The sequence below is a fragment of the Psammomys obesus genome, unplaced genomic scaffold (assembly GCF_907164565.1).
Source record: "Psammomys obesus unplaced genomic scaffold, mPsaObe1.curated_primary_1811, whole genome shotgun sequence".
NCBI classification, from domain to species: Eukaryota; Metazoa; Chordata; class Mammalia; order Rodentia; family Muridae; genus Psammomys; species Psammomys obesus.
In genome coordinates this window covers 95,074-109,572 of record NW_026592510.1, presented here as the reverse complement: position 1 = coordinate 109,572, position 14,499 = coordinate 95,074, and the positions used below count along the sequence as shown (strand labels likewise).

The 14,499-nt window shown below is 36.2% G+C and overlaps 1 protein-coding gene across 2 annotated transcripts in view; it reads left to right on the top strand.

Annotated features, from left to right (window-relative positions):
- The window catches only part of Tbc1d12 (TBC1 domain family member 12), an 83,997-nt gene that overhangs the window by 44,792 nt on the left and 24,706 nt on the right, over positions 1-14,499 (top strand). The window contains exons 4-6 of one of the 2 annotated variants that reach the window (XM_055614070.1): positions 7,978-8,060; positions 10,710-10,827; positions 12,950-13,056. In XM_055614070.1, coding sequence (XP_055470045.1) covers positions 7,978-8,060; positions 10,710-10,827; positions 12,950-13,056 — 308 coding nt within the window. The remainder of the gene's footprint in view (positions 1-7,977; positions 8,061-10,709; positions 10,828-12,949; positions 13,057-14,499) is intronic. The other variant, XM_055614068.1, reaches the window with a different exon arrangement.

Below are 14,499 nucleotides of genomic sequence, written 5' to 3'. Positions count from 1 at the left end.
CTCTAAGACATGCTTCCTACACATGTGTCTTTCCTAATGCAGTGGCTTGGTTGAAGAGCATGACCTAATGTGATAGAGGAGGACAAGTGTTTAAGTAGTTACACTCCTGTGCTAGAACCTCCAAAGGAATTCTTAATTTAGTAAGTTTATTCTCAATACTTTTTCCATTGATTTATTACTATTTTTTAAAGCATTTTAGGAACCTGGTAATGGGAGCTAGGAGTACTGACTCACAGCTGTTATTCCAGCACTTGGATGGTTGAGGCAAAATTATTGCCGTGAGTTGGAGGCTACCCTATGCTATATAGTGAGATTTGTGCCAATCCTGGGGTATGCAGTGAAATTCAGTTTCATCTTCCCTCTCCCCCACTCCTAATAATTAGTAATGAGACCATGCAAAACTTTCATTTCAGACTTCTAAGTATAAAAATGAAACAGGCTAATTCCAAGATTCCTTTCTTAGAAGAGTCATTTGCAGAAGAGCAAGAATGATTAGATAAGTAAGGAAAAAATAATTGGTTGAGGATCTTTAGATAGACTCCTGTCTAGGTAGTTAGCTTGAGTTTCCATCCTAAGCTTCTAAAATTTATATAAAATAGAACATGCATTTTACTAAGAATATAAAATTTTTTCTCACAAGAAGCTTATACACTGTTTGGAACAAAACCTTTACACCTTAGTCTTTTATATTGTACATACCTCTTTCCATCATGCTTTATTACCTTTGCTCATGTTAGTGACTTCACTGGAATGCAGCCTCTTTATTTGTGCTTCTTGTCATGTTTCCATTCTTTTAAGTGCTAGGATGTATCTTTATGATAAGTCTTTGTTGACATCTTTCCTCTTCCAGTAATATTTACTTTTAAAATTTGACCCTTATTTACTTAGTTTAGTTTATGTGTACGGATAATTTGCCTGCATGTGTGTCTAGTGCCTTCGGAGGTCAGAAGAAGAGATTGAGTCCCCTGGAACTGGAGTTGCAGTTATGAGCCTTCATGTAGGTGCTGGGAATCAAACCAGTGCTTTTAACCTCTGATTCATCTCTCTAGCGCCTATATCTACTTCTTTAATCTTTTATGGCAGCTTGCATAAACTTCTTGAAATAATATGATTCGAAATTGGCTTGAAATAATATTCTATACATAGTAATAGTTTATAATCTCAGTCTATCAAAATGTATAAGCACATCACAAAGGAATTTTCTGTTTTTTATTCTACTGGTCTAAAATTAATATAGTAATTAATTAAAATAAGTATTGGAACTGTTCCCCCACATCACCACCATGTATCTGGTCATCTATAATCTAGAGGTTAGATGTGATATTTGATCTCTATTCTGTTCAATTCTGAGTTGCTATAAGGAATTCTTCTTAAATTTGAATGAGGCTATTTTAGAAGGGAAATGATTTATGTGACTTATATAATTGTCATTTAAACCAACAGTGTCTTTAAAGGGTGTTTGAATATGGGGGTGCTTAATTACTCATCGCTTCTCTCTACTTCAGTGAGTTGAAAATAGGTATAGAGAACTGAGGGAAATGAAAGTTTAGTGTTCTGAAGGGAAACCAGATGGTATTTCTTGGGTACAGTCCAAAGTACTTTGTGACAGATATCATTTATCCAGTCTTAGGCCAAGATGCTGGAACACAGACCTTAGTAATTTTGTAGCTTGGTTTGTTTTCTGTTCATGGATGCAGACAGGTTCAAGTTAGCCTGTTTTTGTTTTGAGATGCAGCCTTGGTGGCCTAGAACTCACTTGGTAGACAGGACTGACCTCAAGCTGACAGAGATCCACATGCCTCTGCCTTCTGAGTGCTGGCTTACTTTTGAATTCAACTTACTGTAATGGGATTTTCTTAACTGTGAGATGCCATCTATGAGAACAGTCACCTGAGAAGAAAGAGGGAGCCTCAGCTGAAGAATTATCTCTAGCAGAACTGGCCTGCGCAAACATCTGTGAGGTAGTTTCTTAGTTACGGATTACTGCAGGAGAGTCCAGCCCCTTGTGGACAGTGCTGCCCCTGGCGGGTGGTTGTATTAGAAAGCAGGCTGAGCATTAGCTGAAATAAACCCTTTTCTCTCTAAGTTGCTTTTGGTCAGGATGATCACAGCAAGAAGAACACAAACTCAAGCATTGTTCTTGCAGAAAACCTATTCTTTATGTTCCCAGCACCCTTATGTAGCAGAAGTGGCTACAACTGCCTATAACTCTAGTTTCCCTGAGAATCTGATGTCCTCTGGCCTCTGTGGGCAGCCGCACACACATGGTGCACATAAACTCACAGAGGCACACGTATAGACGTATAAAAATAAATCTTAGAAGGAAAGAAGCAGTAATTTCTCGTAAGCATGGAAATTGATGTTGGAAACTTTCTCTTGCATGAACAGATGTGATATGTGAGGAGTTTCTTTCCTGAAGGAAATCTGTGGTTGGATCTTTTTTTTTACCTCTATTATTTCCGTCCTGTTAGATACCTCCGGAGGCACTGAGTGCAAGGGTTTCTTCTTCCATTGTATAGGTTTTTATGGTTAAAAATTTTCTTTACAGATGGAGCAGTGATACCATTTCATCACCTGAAATCTCTTTTAGAAGATTTCAAATCCAGAACCTTCTGTAAATTCAGCCTTTTATTTTGTGCCTGCCTTTTCCTCTACTAATCTAACTAAAAATCAAGAAATCAAGACATCCTTAAGAAATATGATGCATCTAGATACACTAATATGTTGCTCCGTGTCTCTTCAATTTGTTAAAGAAAAAACAATAAAAACAAAACATTGATACTTACAACACTTTTTAAAAAAGTGCCAATGGGTAGAATTGCTTCCATTTTTCTTCTAGCAACTTCTTTATCAACTTCAACAAGAACTTCTTTGATGCAGGTCTTACTACATGGCTCAAGCTGACTTAGAATTTGTGATGGTTCAGCCTCAATTCCTGAGTGTTGAGGCTACGAGTGCACTAATACCGAACTGAATAACAGATCTGAATTGTGCTAGTGAAAGGTAGCTACGGTGGTATGAATGCATGTTCCAGAGGCTCATGGTCTAAGTTTCTATTTCTGTGAAGAGACACCATGACCAAGACAGCTCTTTTAAAAGAAAGCATTTAATTGAGGCTTCTTACAGTTGCAGAGGTTTAGTGTTTTTTGTTTTGTTTTGTTTTTTTATCATGGCAAGGAGCATGGCAGCACACAGGCAGACATGGTGCTGGGGAAGCTGAGAGTTCCACATCCAGGTCTGCAGACAGCTGGGAAAAACGCTGGGACTGGCTTAGGCTTTTGAAACACCTACTTCAACAAAGTCACACACCTAATCCCTCTAGGGTAGCTGTGTCTTTGGGGACCATTCTCATTCAAACTACCACTCATTTAGGTGTGTCCTTGTTGGAGGAAGTATGTCCCTGGAGGTGGGCTTTGGGGTTTCAAAAGCCCACACCAGGCCTAGTCTCTGTCTCTCTCTCCCTCCCTTTCTCCCTCTATTCACCTCTTCCACTCACCCTCTCTTCCCCCTCCCAACTTGTAGATGAGGACATAGCTCCCAGCTGCTGCTTCAGCACAAAGAAAACCACTGTGCTCCTCTGCCATAACAATAATGGATTAAACCTCTGAAGTTGTAAGCCAGCCCCAAAATAAATGCTTTCCTTTGTAAGAGTTGCCTTGGTCATGGTGTCTCTTTACAGCAATAAAACACTAAGACAGTGACACAACAAAATACAGGTTTTAATGTACAGCTTTTTAAAGCAACAAATGTTCACACCATGAAGTGCATTTAATGTATGCTTTTGGGTATCTGTTAATAATTTCTTGGATTGACTTTATAATTTGCACTCCTGTAAGAGGTAAGAATCATATCTTAAGCCCAGCTCCCTCTCTTCCCTCAAGAGTGGTAAATCCTATTTTTTTAAACTTACTTTATTTTGTGTGTATGAGTGTTTTGCCTGACTCTGTATCTTGAGCACATGAGTGTCTGGTCCCTGCAGAGCCAAAAGAGGGTATCAGATCTCCTGTATCTGGAGTTACAGATAATTGTGCTGCCACATGGGTGCTAGAAATCAAACCTGGGTCCTCTAGAAGAGCCAGTACTCTTTACTGCTAAACTACCTTTCCAGCCCTCGCACCCCACCCTACCCCTGCCCCATTTATTTAGTTCTTCAGACAGATGTAAAAGTTAGTGAACTTTTAGTAAAAACTAAATAAATAAAATTAAATTAAAAACTCTAATATTCTATGTGTGTACTGTTTATTGTAATTTTTTTTTTTTTTTTTTTTTTTTTTTTGTATAGCATATAGTTACCTAGCAGTTGTACTGAAGCTCGCCTCTTCTTTAAAATGTCAAAGATTGGTGACACTCAGGAAGAGGCAGGGTGATCTCTGTCAGTTCAAGGCCAGCCTGGTCTACATAGAGACTCTGTAGTGACTCTATAGTGGCGCTGTCTCAGAAATAAAACAGCAGCAACAATAAAGGTTGATAGGATATTTACTGTTTGGGTGATTCAACTTTGCATTTTAGTAGTCAAATAGCTATTATGCATTAGAGTTTTTCATCTTTGATAACTGGAAAAGTCAGCACCAGAACTTTGAATTTAGTAGTAAGCCATATTGTTTAAGAGTTTGTATCTAATACTTATTTTGCAAAGTTGTTTTCAGGACACCATAACCGAAATGGAAAAAAAAAAAAATGCGATTTAAGATTGCCTGCAAACATCAGTTTCCTAACTAGTGTGTAAGTGGCAGGTTAAAACCATTGGAATATTTGCCAGTCTCTAGTCCCCGGTCATGATGACATGGACTGCCAGGGTCTTTATTCTTCCAGACTTCTGTCTGGTATCATTCTCCGTCTGCTGGAACGTTCCTTTAATGTTTCTCTTAGTGCTTTTATGTTGACACCTCTCTCCTTCCATTGTGGGTTCTGAACTCAGGTTGCCTGCCTGAAGCGACAAGCACTTTACCCACTGAGACACCCAACCCTACAAATATATTTCTTTTTGAATTTTCATATACCTAATTACTAACTCTGTAAAGACACTGACTGGATAAAGTAAAATATGTAAGGGATTAGCTATCAAACTTGTAGGGAGAATGTTATTTTAAAATTCTAGTAAAAGGAAACCAGATTGATAGTTTGTTACAAAGGTACACTTATACTTACTAAGGACCTAAGAATTCTACTTCTCAGTATTTGCTCAGGAGAAATGAAAGTAGATGCCAAAAAAATTGATAATAGTTCTTTATGTTAGGTTTATTCATGAAAGCTCCGTACTGGAAACAACCACCCAAACGTCCATCTATGCGGATAAATACATGGAATAATTCTCCACAGTTAAAAGGAAAATGTTATATACATCACTGTTTAGAAGAAGGAAATTCCCAACCATTCTATTTTACTAATAAAGACTCAGGAGCCAGATCCTGGGGTGAAAACCTGCTAGCTCAGTGAAGCAGAGGAAACACCCAGCTCACCTTCCTTTTTAGCTCTGGTCCAGATGGAAAAAACCCAAAAGGCTCACTAGTTCAACTGACAGTCCAGGGGAAAAAGATCAAAAAACCCAAGGTGGAAGGCTTGCTAGCTCAAAGCCCAAAAACCCAGGGAGCTGAGGAGCTGAAGGCTAAGCTAAAAAGCCAGAGCTTGGGCTAAAAGCTCTGATTCCTCTACATGTTATATTAAATACCCCTCAACTCAAAGTTCCTCCTTCTCTTTAATCTGTGTCAGCTGGTTTCTTGCTCTGCCTCTTGACCTAGGGTTAACTTTATTAGATCTGGTATACAGAGAGCTCTTGGATTAAATGTGTATTCTAGGGCTATGTGAACCACACCACGATCACCTGTTTACAATAAACAGGAAGTTCTTGGGTTAAAAGTGTATGTTAGGGCTCAACCAAACCAAACAATAAACAGGGTTTTACAGTTCACAATTTTGGGGTTCACAATGGGATCAAATATCCTACAACACATTGCAGACAACTTTCAAACTTGGTTGAATAAAAAGAAAGATTTATACACGAAGGTAAGCACGCTGAAACATACTTCCAATCCTAGTGTGCAGGAGGTTGAAGCAAGAGGATTGAGAGTGCAAGGCAGACCCTGTGCAAAAAGAAACTTGACACAAGAAAATGTGACGATTAGCTAGATGGCAGTGGCCAGGAGGCAGAGACAGGTGGGTCTCTGCGTTGGGGACTAACCTGGTCTACAGAGTGAGCTCCAGGACATCCAGATCCGTACAGAGAAACCTTGTCTTTAAAAAAACAAATCAAACAAGCAAAAAAGAAAGTGTAGTGGCAATAAACTAGTATGTAGTAATAGAAATCAAATATGGGATTTTATAAGATGAGTTATAATATTTGGTATATAAAAGTCCTAAGTAAATTTTGTATGTATCTTGCTTGGTATGTTGGCTATATGTATTATATATTTGTCAAAAACCATCCTGTTTTTTTAAGACTTAAAAAAGAGATTTACACATGTGTTGAATGTTTGCCCACATGCATACATGTTCACTAAATGTGTACACATACCCATGAAAGCCAAAAGAGAGGGCATTGGATCCTGAAGAACTATAATTACACATGAGCCACTGTATGGGTACCAGAAACTGATCACCAGCCTTCTTCAAGATCAGCCACTGCTTCAAACTGCTGAACCTTCTCTCCAGCCCCCTCCTTTTATCTCTGTCTCTATATGTCTATCTGTCTGTCTGACTGTCTGTCAGTCAGTCAGTCCACTTATCTATTTTCTGAGGCAAGATCTCACTATGTAGCCATGGCTGTCTTGTAATTCACTATGTAGATGAGGGAGGCCTTGTGGTCACAGAGATCCACCTGCCTCTGCCTCCCTAGTGCTGGGATTTAAGGCATGCACCATTGTGCCTGGCTCTCATGCTACTATTTAAAAAAATTTTTTCTAAAAAGTTTTCTTTTCTTTTTTTAGTGGCTGGTCAGGAACTCACTGTGTAGCCCAGACTAGCCTCAGATTCATGACAGTCCTTCTGCTTCAGCTTCCCAAGTCCTGGGATTATAAGCATGAGTTACCATACCTTGCCTCTTGTCAAACTATTCTTAAAATGTGTATAATTTTTTAGTTGTAGGTCAAAGAGTTTATGAAAAAATAAAAATGTAAGAGGAGAGTTTAACAAACACATTGCCTAAGATCTGAAATGTGTAAAGATCTAACATGAGTTAATCAGATAGTTCAGTGGATAAAACCATTAAGTTTGAGAATCTGAATTCTGTCTTTGTGACCTATATAGTAGAAGGCAAGAAGCAGCTCTTGCAAGTTGCCCTTTGACCTCCATACACAGCCTCCCTCCCCTTCACTTACATCACTTACATGCACACACACACACACACACACACACATACACACATACATACACACACACACATATATACACACAAATAAATGCAATACAGTTTTTAAAAATAAATAAATATAGGATGCAATACAGTTTTTAAAAATAAATAAATATAGGACTGAAGAGCTCAGTGATTAGAGCATTTGCTGTTCTTTCAGAGGATCTGGGCTCAGCTCCCAGCACTCACATAGGCTGCTCATACCCATCCTTAACTCCAGCCTCAGGGAATTCAACACCTTTTTCTGGCTTTGCAATCACCTGCATACACTGGACATACATACCTAAACTTGGGAATACATAAAATAAATGTATATGTTTAAATATATAAACATGAACTATAAATGTGTATACGTACAATAAATAAGGAATCTGAATTCTGAGTTTGTTTTGAAATGGTTCTTTTTAGCCTTTCATTTATCTTTTCTTTTTTGCTGAGCCAGAGGAGACCAGGCTGACCTCACTCTGGAATTTGACACTTTCACCACTGTGTCTGCTTATTGACATTTATGGTGAAAATAACTTTTAGTTTTTTGTATCTGGTTCTAAAAAAAAGAAATAAGTTTAAGAGTTGTTTGAAAATGTTTTTATTTTTATTTATTTTTTGTATATTTATTTATATTTTTAAAACAGGAATCTTCCCGCTAAGTCTGTAGAAGAAGCTTTACGTCACCGGCAAGAGTATGATGAGATGGTAGCTGAAGCCAAAAAACGAGGTATATTTAAATTCCAATGCTGTAGTTAATTTGCAAATTTTAACTATTTACTTTTATTAGGAAGATAATTCTTATTTTTCTCTAGTATTTTTTTTTATAATTTAGGTTTATTTAGGGGTTTGTTGTTTGTTTGGCTTAATTTTTTTGTTTGTAATTTTTTGAGGCAAAGTCTCACTATGAAGCCACTCTGGCCTTGAACTCATCTTATATTTCAGGACTTAGCCTCTCTAGATCTAGGGTCATAGGTGAGCCACCATGCCCAGGTTCAGTTTTGTTTTAAGAGTCTTATAAAGTTACCATTCATGAGCTTTATTCCTGTTGTTTCATTTTTATGGTATTTTGGCTTTTTTTTTTTTCATGCAATGACAGTCACTCTTCCACTTTTACTTATAGTTTTCTATATTACTGTGAGAATATAATTTGAAGCTCAAATTTGAAGTCTACTAAAGTCTCAGTGTTGTCATTTAGTTAGGTTTATAAATAAATACTCTCACTGGCACAAATTCACATTTTTATTCATTCTCTTTTCCTCCAACCCTCCTCACCAAATATATATAAGTATACTTTAACAGTGTATACAATATTTGTTGACCATAATTAGTTCAGGATAAATACTCATTTTTTGCAAATATATATTTCTAATTTATTTATGAAATATTATATTGTATATGTTTTAATAGAAAAATATTTAACTGATTTTTTTCTCTGACTTAAGTGAATGGAGTATGCTTTAATAGCATACAGTTCTTCTTATGCTACTATTTTGGAAGTAAAGTTGTATCTTTAATGGTAGAGTAAGCATAATGTATGTAAGCCCACTTACAACCTTCTAAAATGCCTAATTATTTGAACATTTGTTAAGTTTATTTTAATACATAGAATTAAAAATACTTCCTGACTTGGAGGCCAGATTAGTCTATGGTGTGAGTTCCAGGAAAGCCAAGGATACAAGATAAACTTTGTCTCAAAAAAACCAAACCCAACCAAACCAAGCCAAACAAAAGAACAAAATAACAAAAACATTTCTAACACAGCAGTAACCTTTTATTGACTGCTTTGCTTTGACTTTACTGCTTGATGTTTATAGAGAAGTAGATGGTACGTGGCATAATAGAAATAATAAATTGGGAATCCGAATGTTTTAGGCTTAGCCCTATTTCACGTGGTCTCTGTTGTAATACTCTGAATAGGCCCACTGTGTTTCCTTATCTAAAACTGGAAGCATATGACTACATTAGGTTTTTAGCCTCTTGTTTAACACTTTCTTAAAGACATCTTACATACAATCTGAATACATAAGACGTAAATGTGGAGCCAATACTTGGTGTCTTGCTTGCCTCTGAGTCAGTTTCAGAGGCACACATGAAACACAATTTGAAAATAGTTTGGCTAGCGTATCTCCTACAAGTTCTTGCTGGTTCTAAAATTTTTTTTTTTAACTTTTTTGTTTTATTTGGTTTCGGTTTGTTTGTTTCATTTGTTTTTCAGACAAGATTTCTCTGTAGATCAGGCTGTCTTCAAACTCACCGAGATCTACCTGCCTTTGCCTCCTGAGTGCTGGGATTAGAGATGTGTGCCAACATCACCTGGCTTTATAACTTTTGATACATAGCCCACTTTTCTCTATATTTGAGGAAACTTTCCAAAATTGTGATCTCTAGACTGAGAGGTATGTTAATTTTGTTTGTTGAGAAATTATTATTTTGACCTAATGAGTAAAATACCATGCCAAAAGGTATTTACATAGTAATAGTATCATTGGCAAAATAATTTTAATGTCATATTGTTTATGTTGAGATTAATATATCCATTGTATGAAAAATTGCTCCTGGTTAGTTGCTTACAGTTTTTTAACTATTTCTTCAACAGATTTCATTTTGTAGATTAAGTAAACAGAACTCAGTGATACAACTATCCAGGCACAGTGCTACATATGTATATTCCAGCCCCGGGGAGGTAGTTGGAGGAGGAGGAGGTACATATGAGGACAACTTGGTTTACATAATGAATTCTAGGCTTTCCAGGAAGAGACTGTGCCCTAAGACGTACTGGGGCTGTAACTCCATTGGGAGAGTGCCTGCCTAGTGTGGGTGAAATCCTGGTCAGAACCTCAGTATTGCATAAACCAGGAGTGGTAACACAGGCCAGTAAGCCCAGCACTTGGGAGATGGAAGCAGGAATATCAGGAGTTATTCTAGATATTCTAGCTTCATAACAAGTTTGAAGGCAGCCTGGAATACTTGAGACTCTGTCACAAAAAAAAAAAAAATAATTGAAGGATATAAAAGAGAATAAAAGGAAAAGAAAGATATTGAACAGTCAGGTAGCATAGGCAGTCTTACAGAACCTTGTCTCAAGTTCTGTAAACAAAGCAAAACCCAAAAACAACCAGAAAGAAAAGGTAACATAGGAATGTCCTGGCCATTTTAAAAAATTTATTTTTGCCTTTTGTCCCTTTACTTTTGTAAGATAGAAAGTGTTACTTTAAAATGATGTTAGACAATGCTTTTGTTTTTCTTTTTCTCCCACTTTCTTTCTAATATCAGAAGATTCTTCTTGAAGCAGCCTTGTTTATAGACCTAGGTACAAAAGGAAGGGATTTTGATCTAGCTCGTTTGTATTGAAATAATTCTTACTTGTTCAAAACAGAAATTAAAGAAGCACATAAAAGAAAAAGAATAATGAAAGAACGATTTAAGCAGGAAGAAAGCATTGCAAGTGCAATGGTAATTTGGATCAATGAAATACTGCCCAATTGGGAAGTAATGTAAGTAAGCAGATTTTTCCGGAAGTTTAGTGTGTCTCCAAATATTTCATCTTTTCCAAGTCTATATTATCCCCTCTCAGCATGTATCTTATGCTGTAGCTAAATGATACTATTAACCATTGCCTGAAACTCTTCATGTTTATTCCTACTCCTTCATGAACTCCTCTCTTTGTTGCATCCTTTTCTTACTGACCATCCTATGTGCTGTCAGAATCTTACCAGTCCTCTGAAACCTGTGGAGTGAGTTGATTCATGAAACTTTTAGTCTTCTGAATTACCATTTTTTCTTAATTCTAATATAACACTAATTGTAAAAGATTCATTATTGAAAGAATTCATTAAATAGGAAAATATATTATAAGGTACATTTATCAGATGTTAAAAGTGTTTCTAAAGTTGAGTATGGTTGTACATGCTTGTAATCCCAGAAATCTGGAGGCTGAGACAGGATTGTCATGAAATCAGTGCCAGCCTGGGTAATAAAGTGAGTTCCAGACCAGCCAGAATTAGACAGAGAGACAGTATCTACAAATAAATAGATATGAAAGAAAGAAAGAAAGAAAGAAAGAAAGAAAGAAAGAAAGAAAGAAAGAAAGAAAGAAAGAAAGAAAGAAAGAAAAGAAAGGAAGGAAGGAAGGAAGGAAGGAAGGAAGGAAGGAAGGAAGGAAGGAAGGAAGGAAGAAAAACATAAAAGAAAAAAAATTAAAAGAATAAAAAATATTTTTAAATTCTGTTCTCTTAACTAAGAAAATGTGTGATATATGATTTCCCCCTGTAAAAAGTCCTATGGTACTTTGAAGTTAATATTCTTCTTGCCTTTGTTTTTTCCTTTTTGTCTCTTTCTTGACAATATTTCTATGTATGTTTTATCTTCCTTTTGGACTAAAAGGTTGAAGGGTACCTTCTACAATGTATGTAGGATGTAAATTGACAATTTGTCAAATATTGGAAATGTTTCAGATACAGTAGACCCTCTTATCCAGTCTTTGTGAAGTTTCAGTTGCCTGTAGTCTAAAAAAATGAAAAATTAGTTAATTAAATATAAATAAAACGTATTTATATAAATAAAAAAATTAAAAGTTTTAAATTTTGTGTCCTTCCGAGAAGCACAGTGAAATCTATGCTGCACTGCTTTGTCCTAGCCATAAATCAGCCTTTGTCCGACGTCACCATGAGATATATAGTACCTGCACATTACTCACTCAGTGGCATTTCAGTTGCGGAGCTACTGTTATATATTGCTTCTGTTAAATAACTCTTTTACTTACTCAAGAGTAGAGATGGATGCTGGTGACTACGTTTGTCAGAGAGAATCTCTAAAGTACTTCTTTTATGTAGAAAAACTAGAAGTACCCTATTTTGAATGAATGAGTGAGAGAGAGAAGCAATATACTAACACTTATTATAATATATCCTTTTAATTATATTTTATTGTTAGCTATTGTTCATCTCTTAGTGTCCAAATTATAGATTCAATTTTAACATAGTTATTTGTGTAAGAAAAATCTATAGTTTGGTAGTATTTGTGGTTTTAGAATTTAGAATATATTTTTTCTGCAAATAAAGAAACTATTATATTACTTTTCTCTGTTAAGTAATTTACATTTGAGTCTTAGTACTTCTAATAAGGCAATTCTGTTTCAGCTCACACTTATTTAGCTCAGGGTTGGAGAAGCTAAGTGATTTGTTCAAGGTTGTACACTGAGTGGTTGGACTAGATTTGAATCTAGGTCTGACTCTAAAGCCCATACTCTTTTGAACTACTGTTCCATAAAGCCTAGGGCCTTATCCAGGCCTTACTCATAGGAAGGTCTTTGTTTTGGTACTGAATTGGCAGTACATTCTATGTCATTTTTATTTTTAGTTACTGTCCATATGGTTCTGATATATTTTTAGTAGAAGTAACATCTGTCAGAGGACTTTCCCTTTAATTTCCCTTAGTTCATCTTTGAGGGCTTTCATGGCTCGTAGGCATGAACTCAAAGGAAAGAATGCATTACCTACTTAACACTTTAAATTCTTAAAAATCATCTTATCACTTGGCCATAGGTGTACCATCATGCAACTAGTATTTTTGGCATGAAAAGTAACTTTTTCCTTTTTTCTCCTCCTCTAATTCTAGGCGTAGTACAAGAAGAGTTCGAGAATTGTGGTGGCAGGGATTGCCCCCTAGTGTTCGTGGGAAAGTTTGGAGTCTAGCTGTAGGAAATGAACTAAATATCACTCCTGGTTTGTATTCTATATTCAGTTATTCCCACACATACAAATTATCATCTCCAGAGTTTTATAAGTCATATTAGTAGAGTTGCCATTTAAAAGACACTACCATTTATGTTACTTTCAGAGGATGCCTCATGCCCTCCGAAACTTTGTAATAGTTAATGAGTTTTAATTTATCATTACATACATAAGATTTGTGGGCTTTTTTCCTTTAGTTTGCAGATTTCACGGTAGTATTCTTGGCATCCAAATACTTAGAGTCTGGCAGTGAACAGTGAGTGCACACAGGAGACACTCCTCTAGTGCCTGGATGGACAGGCTCTCTCTGTGTTCAAACAATAAATAATGTACTTGTACTGAGGGAACTTGATTTTTTTCCTGCTGAATGTGTATCCAAACCAGTTCTTTTCAGCTTGGGTATTTTTCCCTTAATTTTTTTAAGTTAACAAAGTAAATGGGTTTCACTAATCAGGTTTATTGTGTTATGCTATTTAGATTTACTGTTAAAGCTTAGCCAGGCATGGTAGCTCTGTCTGTAGCCATAGTGCTCAGGAGGCTGTGGCAGCTTTGCTGCAGTTTGGAGGTCAAATGGGCTACATAGTGAGTTATAGGCAAAGCCAGGCTACAGTGTCTATAGGATCTGTATCAGAAAGCCCAATAATAATAATAATAAAGTATAGGGGAAAAAAAGAGACTTTCAAGGAATTGTCTTATTTTCTGCATAAGTCTCTTAAAACCTTGACATGTAGTAAAATGCTAGAGTAGTTTTTAATGAGTTAAAGAAAAAATTTAAATAGGATGATACCAAATTAAATATTTCTTTTAAAAAAAGTTGTGTGACACATGCCTGTAATCCTACTATTGTAATCTCAACACCCAAGATATAGAAACAGGAGCATCAGAAGTTCAAGATTATTTTATGCTACATAATTATATGTAAGGCTATATGAAATTGCCTCAAAAATTATTTTAAAACCTTCTAGTCTTTTATTTAAAGATTTATTTATTCATATAACATTCTACCTGCATACTAGACTTACTATAGATGGTTATGAGCCACCATGTGGTTGCTGGGAATTAAACTCAGGACCTTTGGAAGAACTGCAAGTGTTTTTAACCTCTGAGCCATCTCTTCAGCCCCCCAAATTTTTTTTTAGCAGAAAAGGTACCAGTCAGTGTGAGTGACAGTGTTAACACTGGACAATTAGATGGTTAACCTAATACCACAGGAGACTTTGATCTCTAATAGTAAAAGTAATATATTGTGTGGCTTGGAGTGTAACTCTGTAAAATATTTATCTGGCACAAATTTGGCTCTGGGTTTCGTTCCAAGCACTGCATAAACCAGGCACACCTGTAATCCCAATACTCGGGAGGTGGAAACAGTAGGACAAGTCCAAGGTCATTTTCAGCTACTTTGTGAGTTCAAGACCAGTTTGAGCTACATGAAAT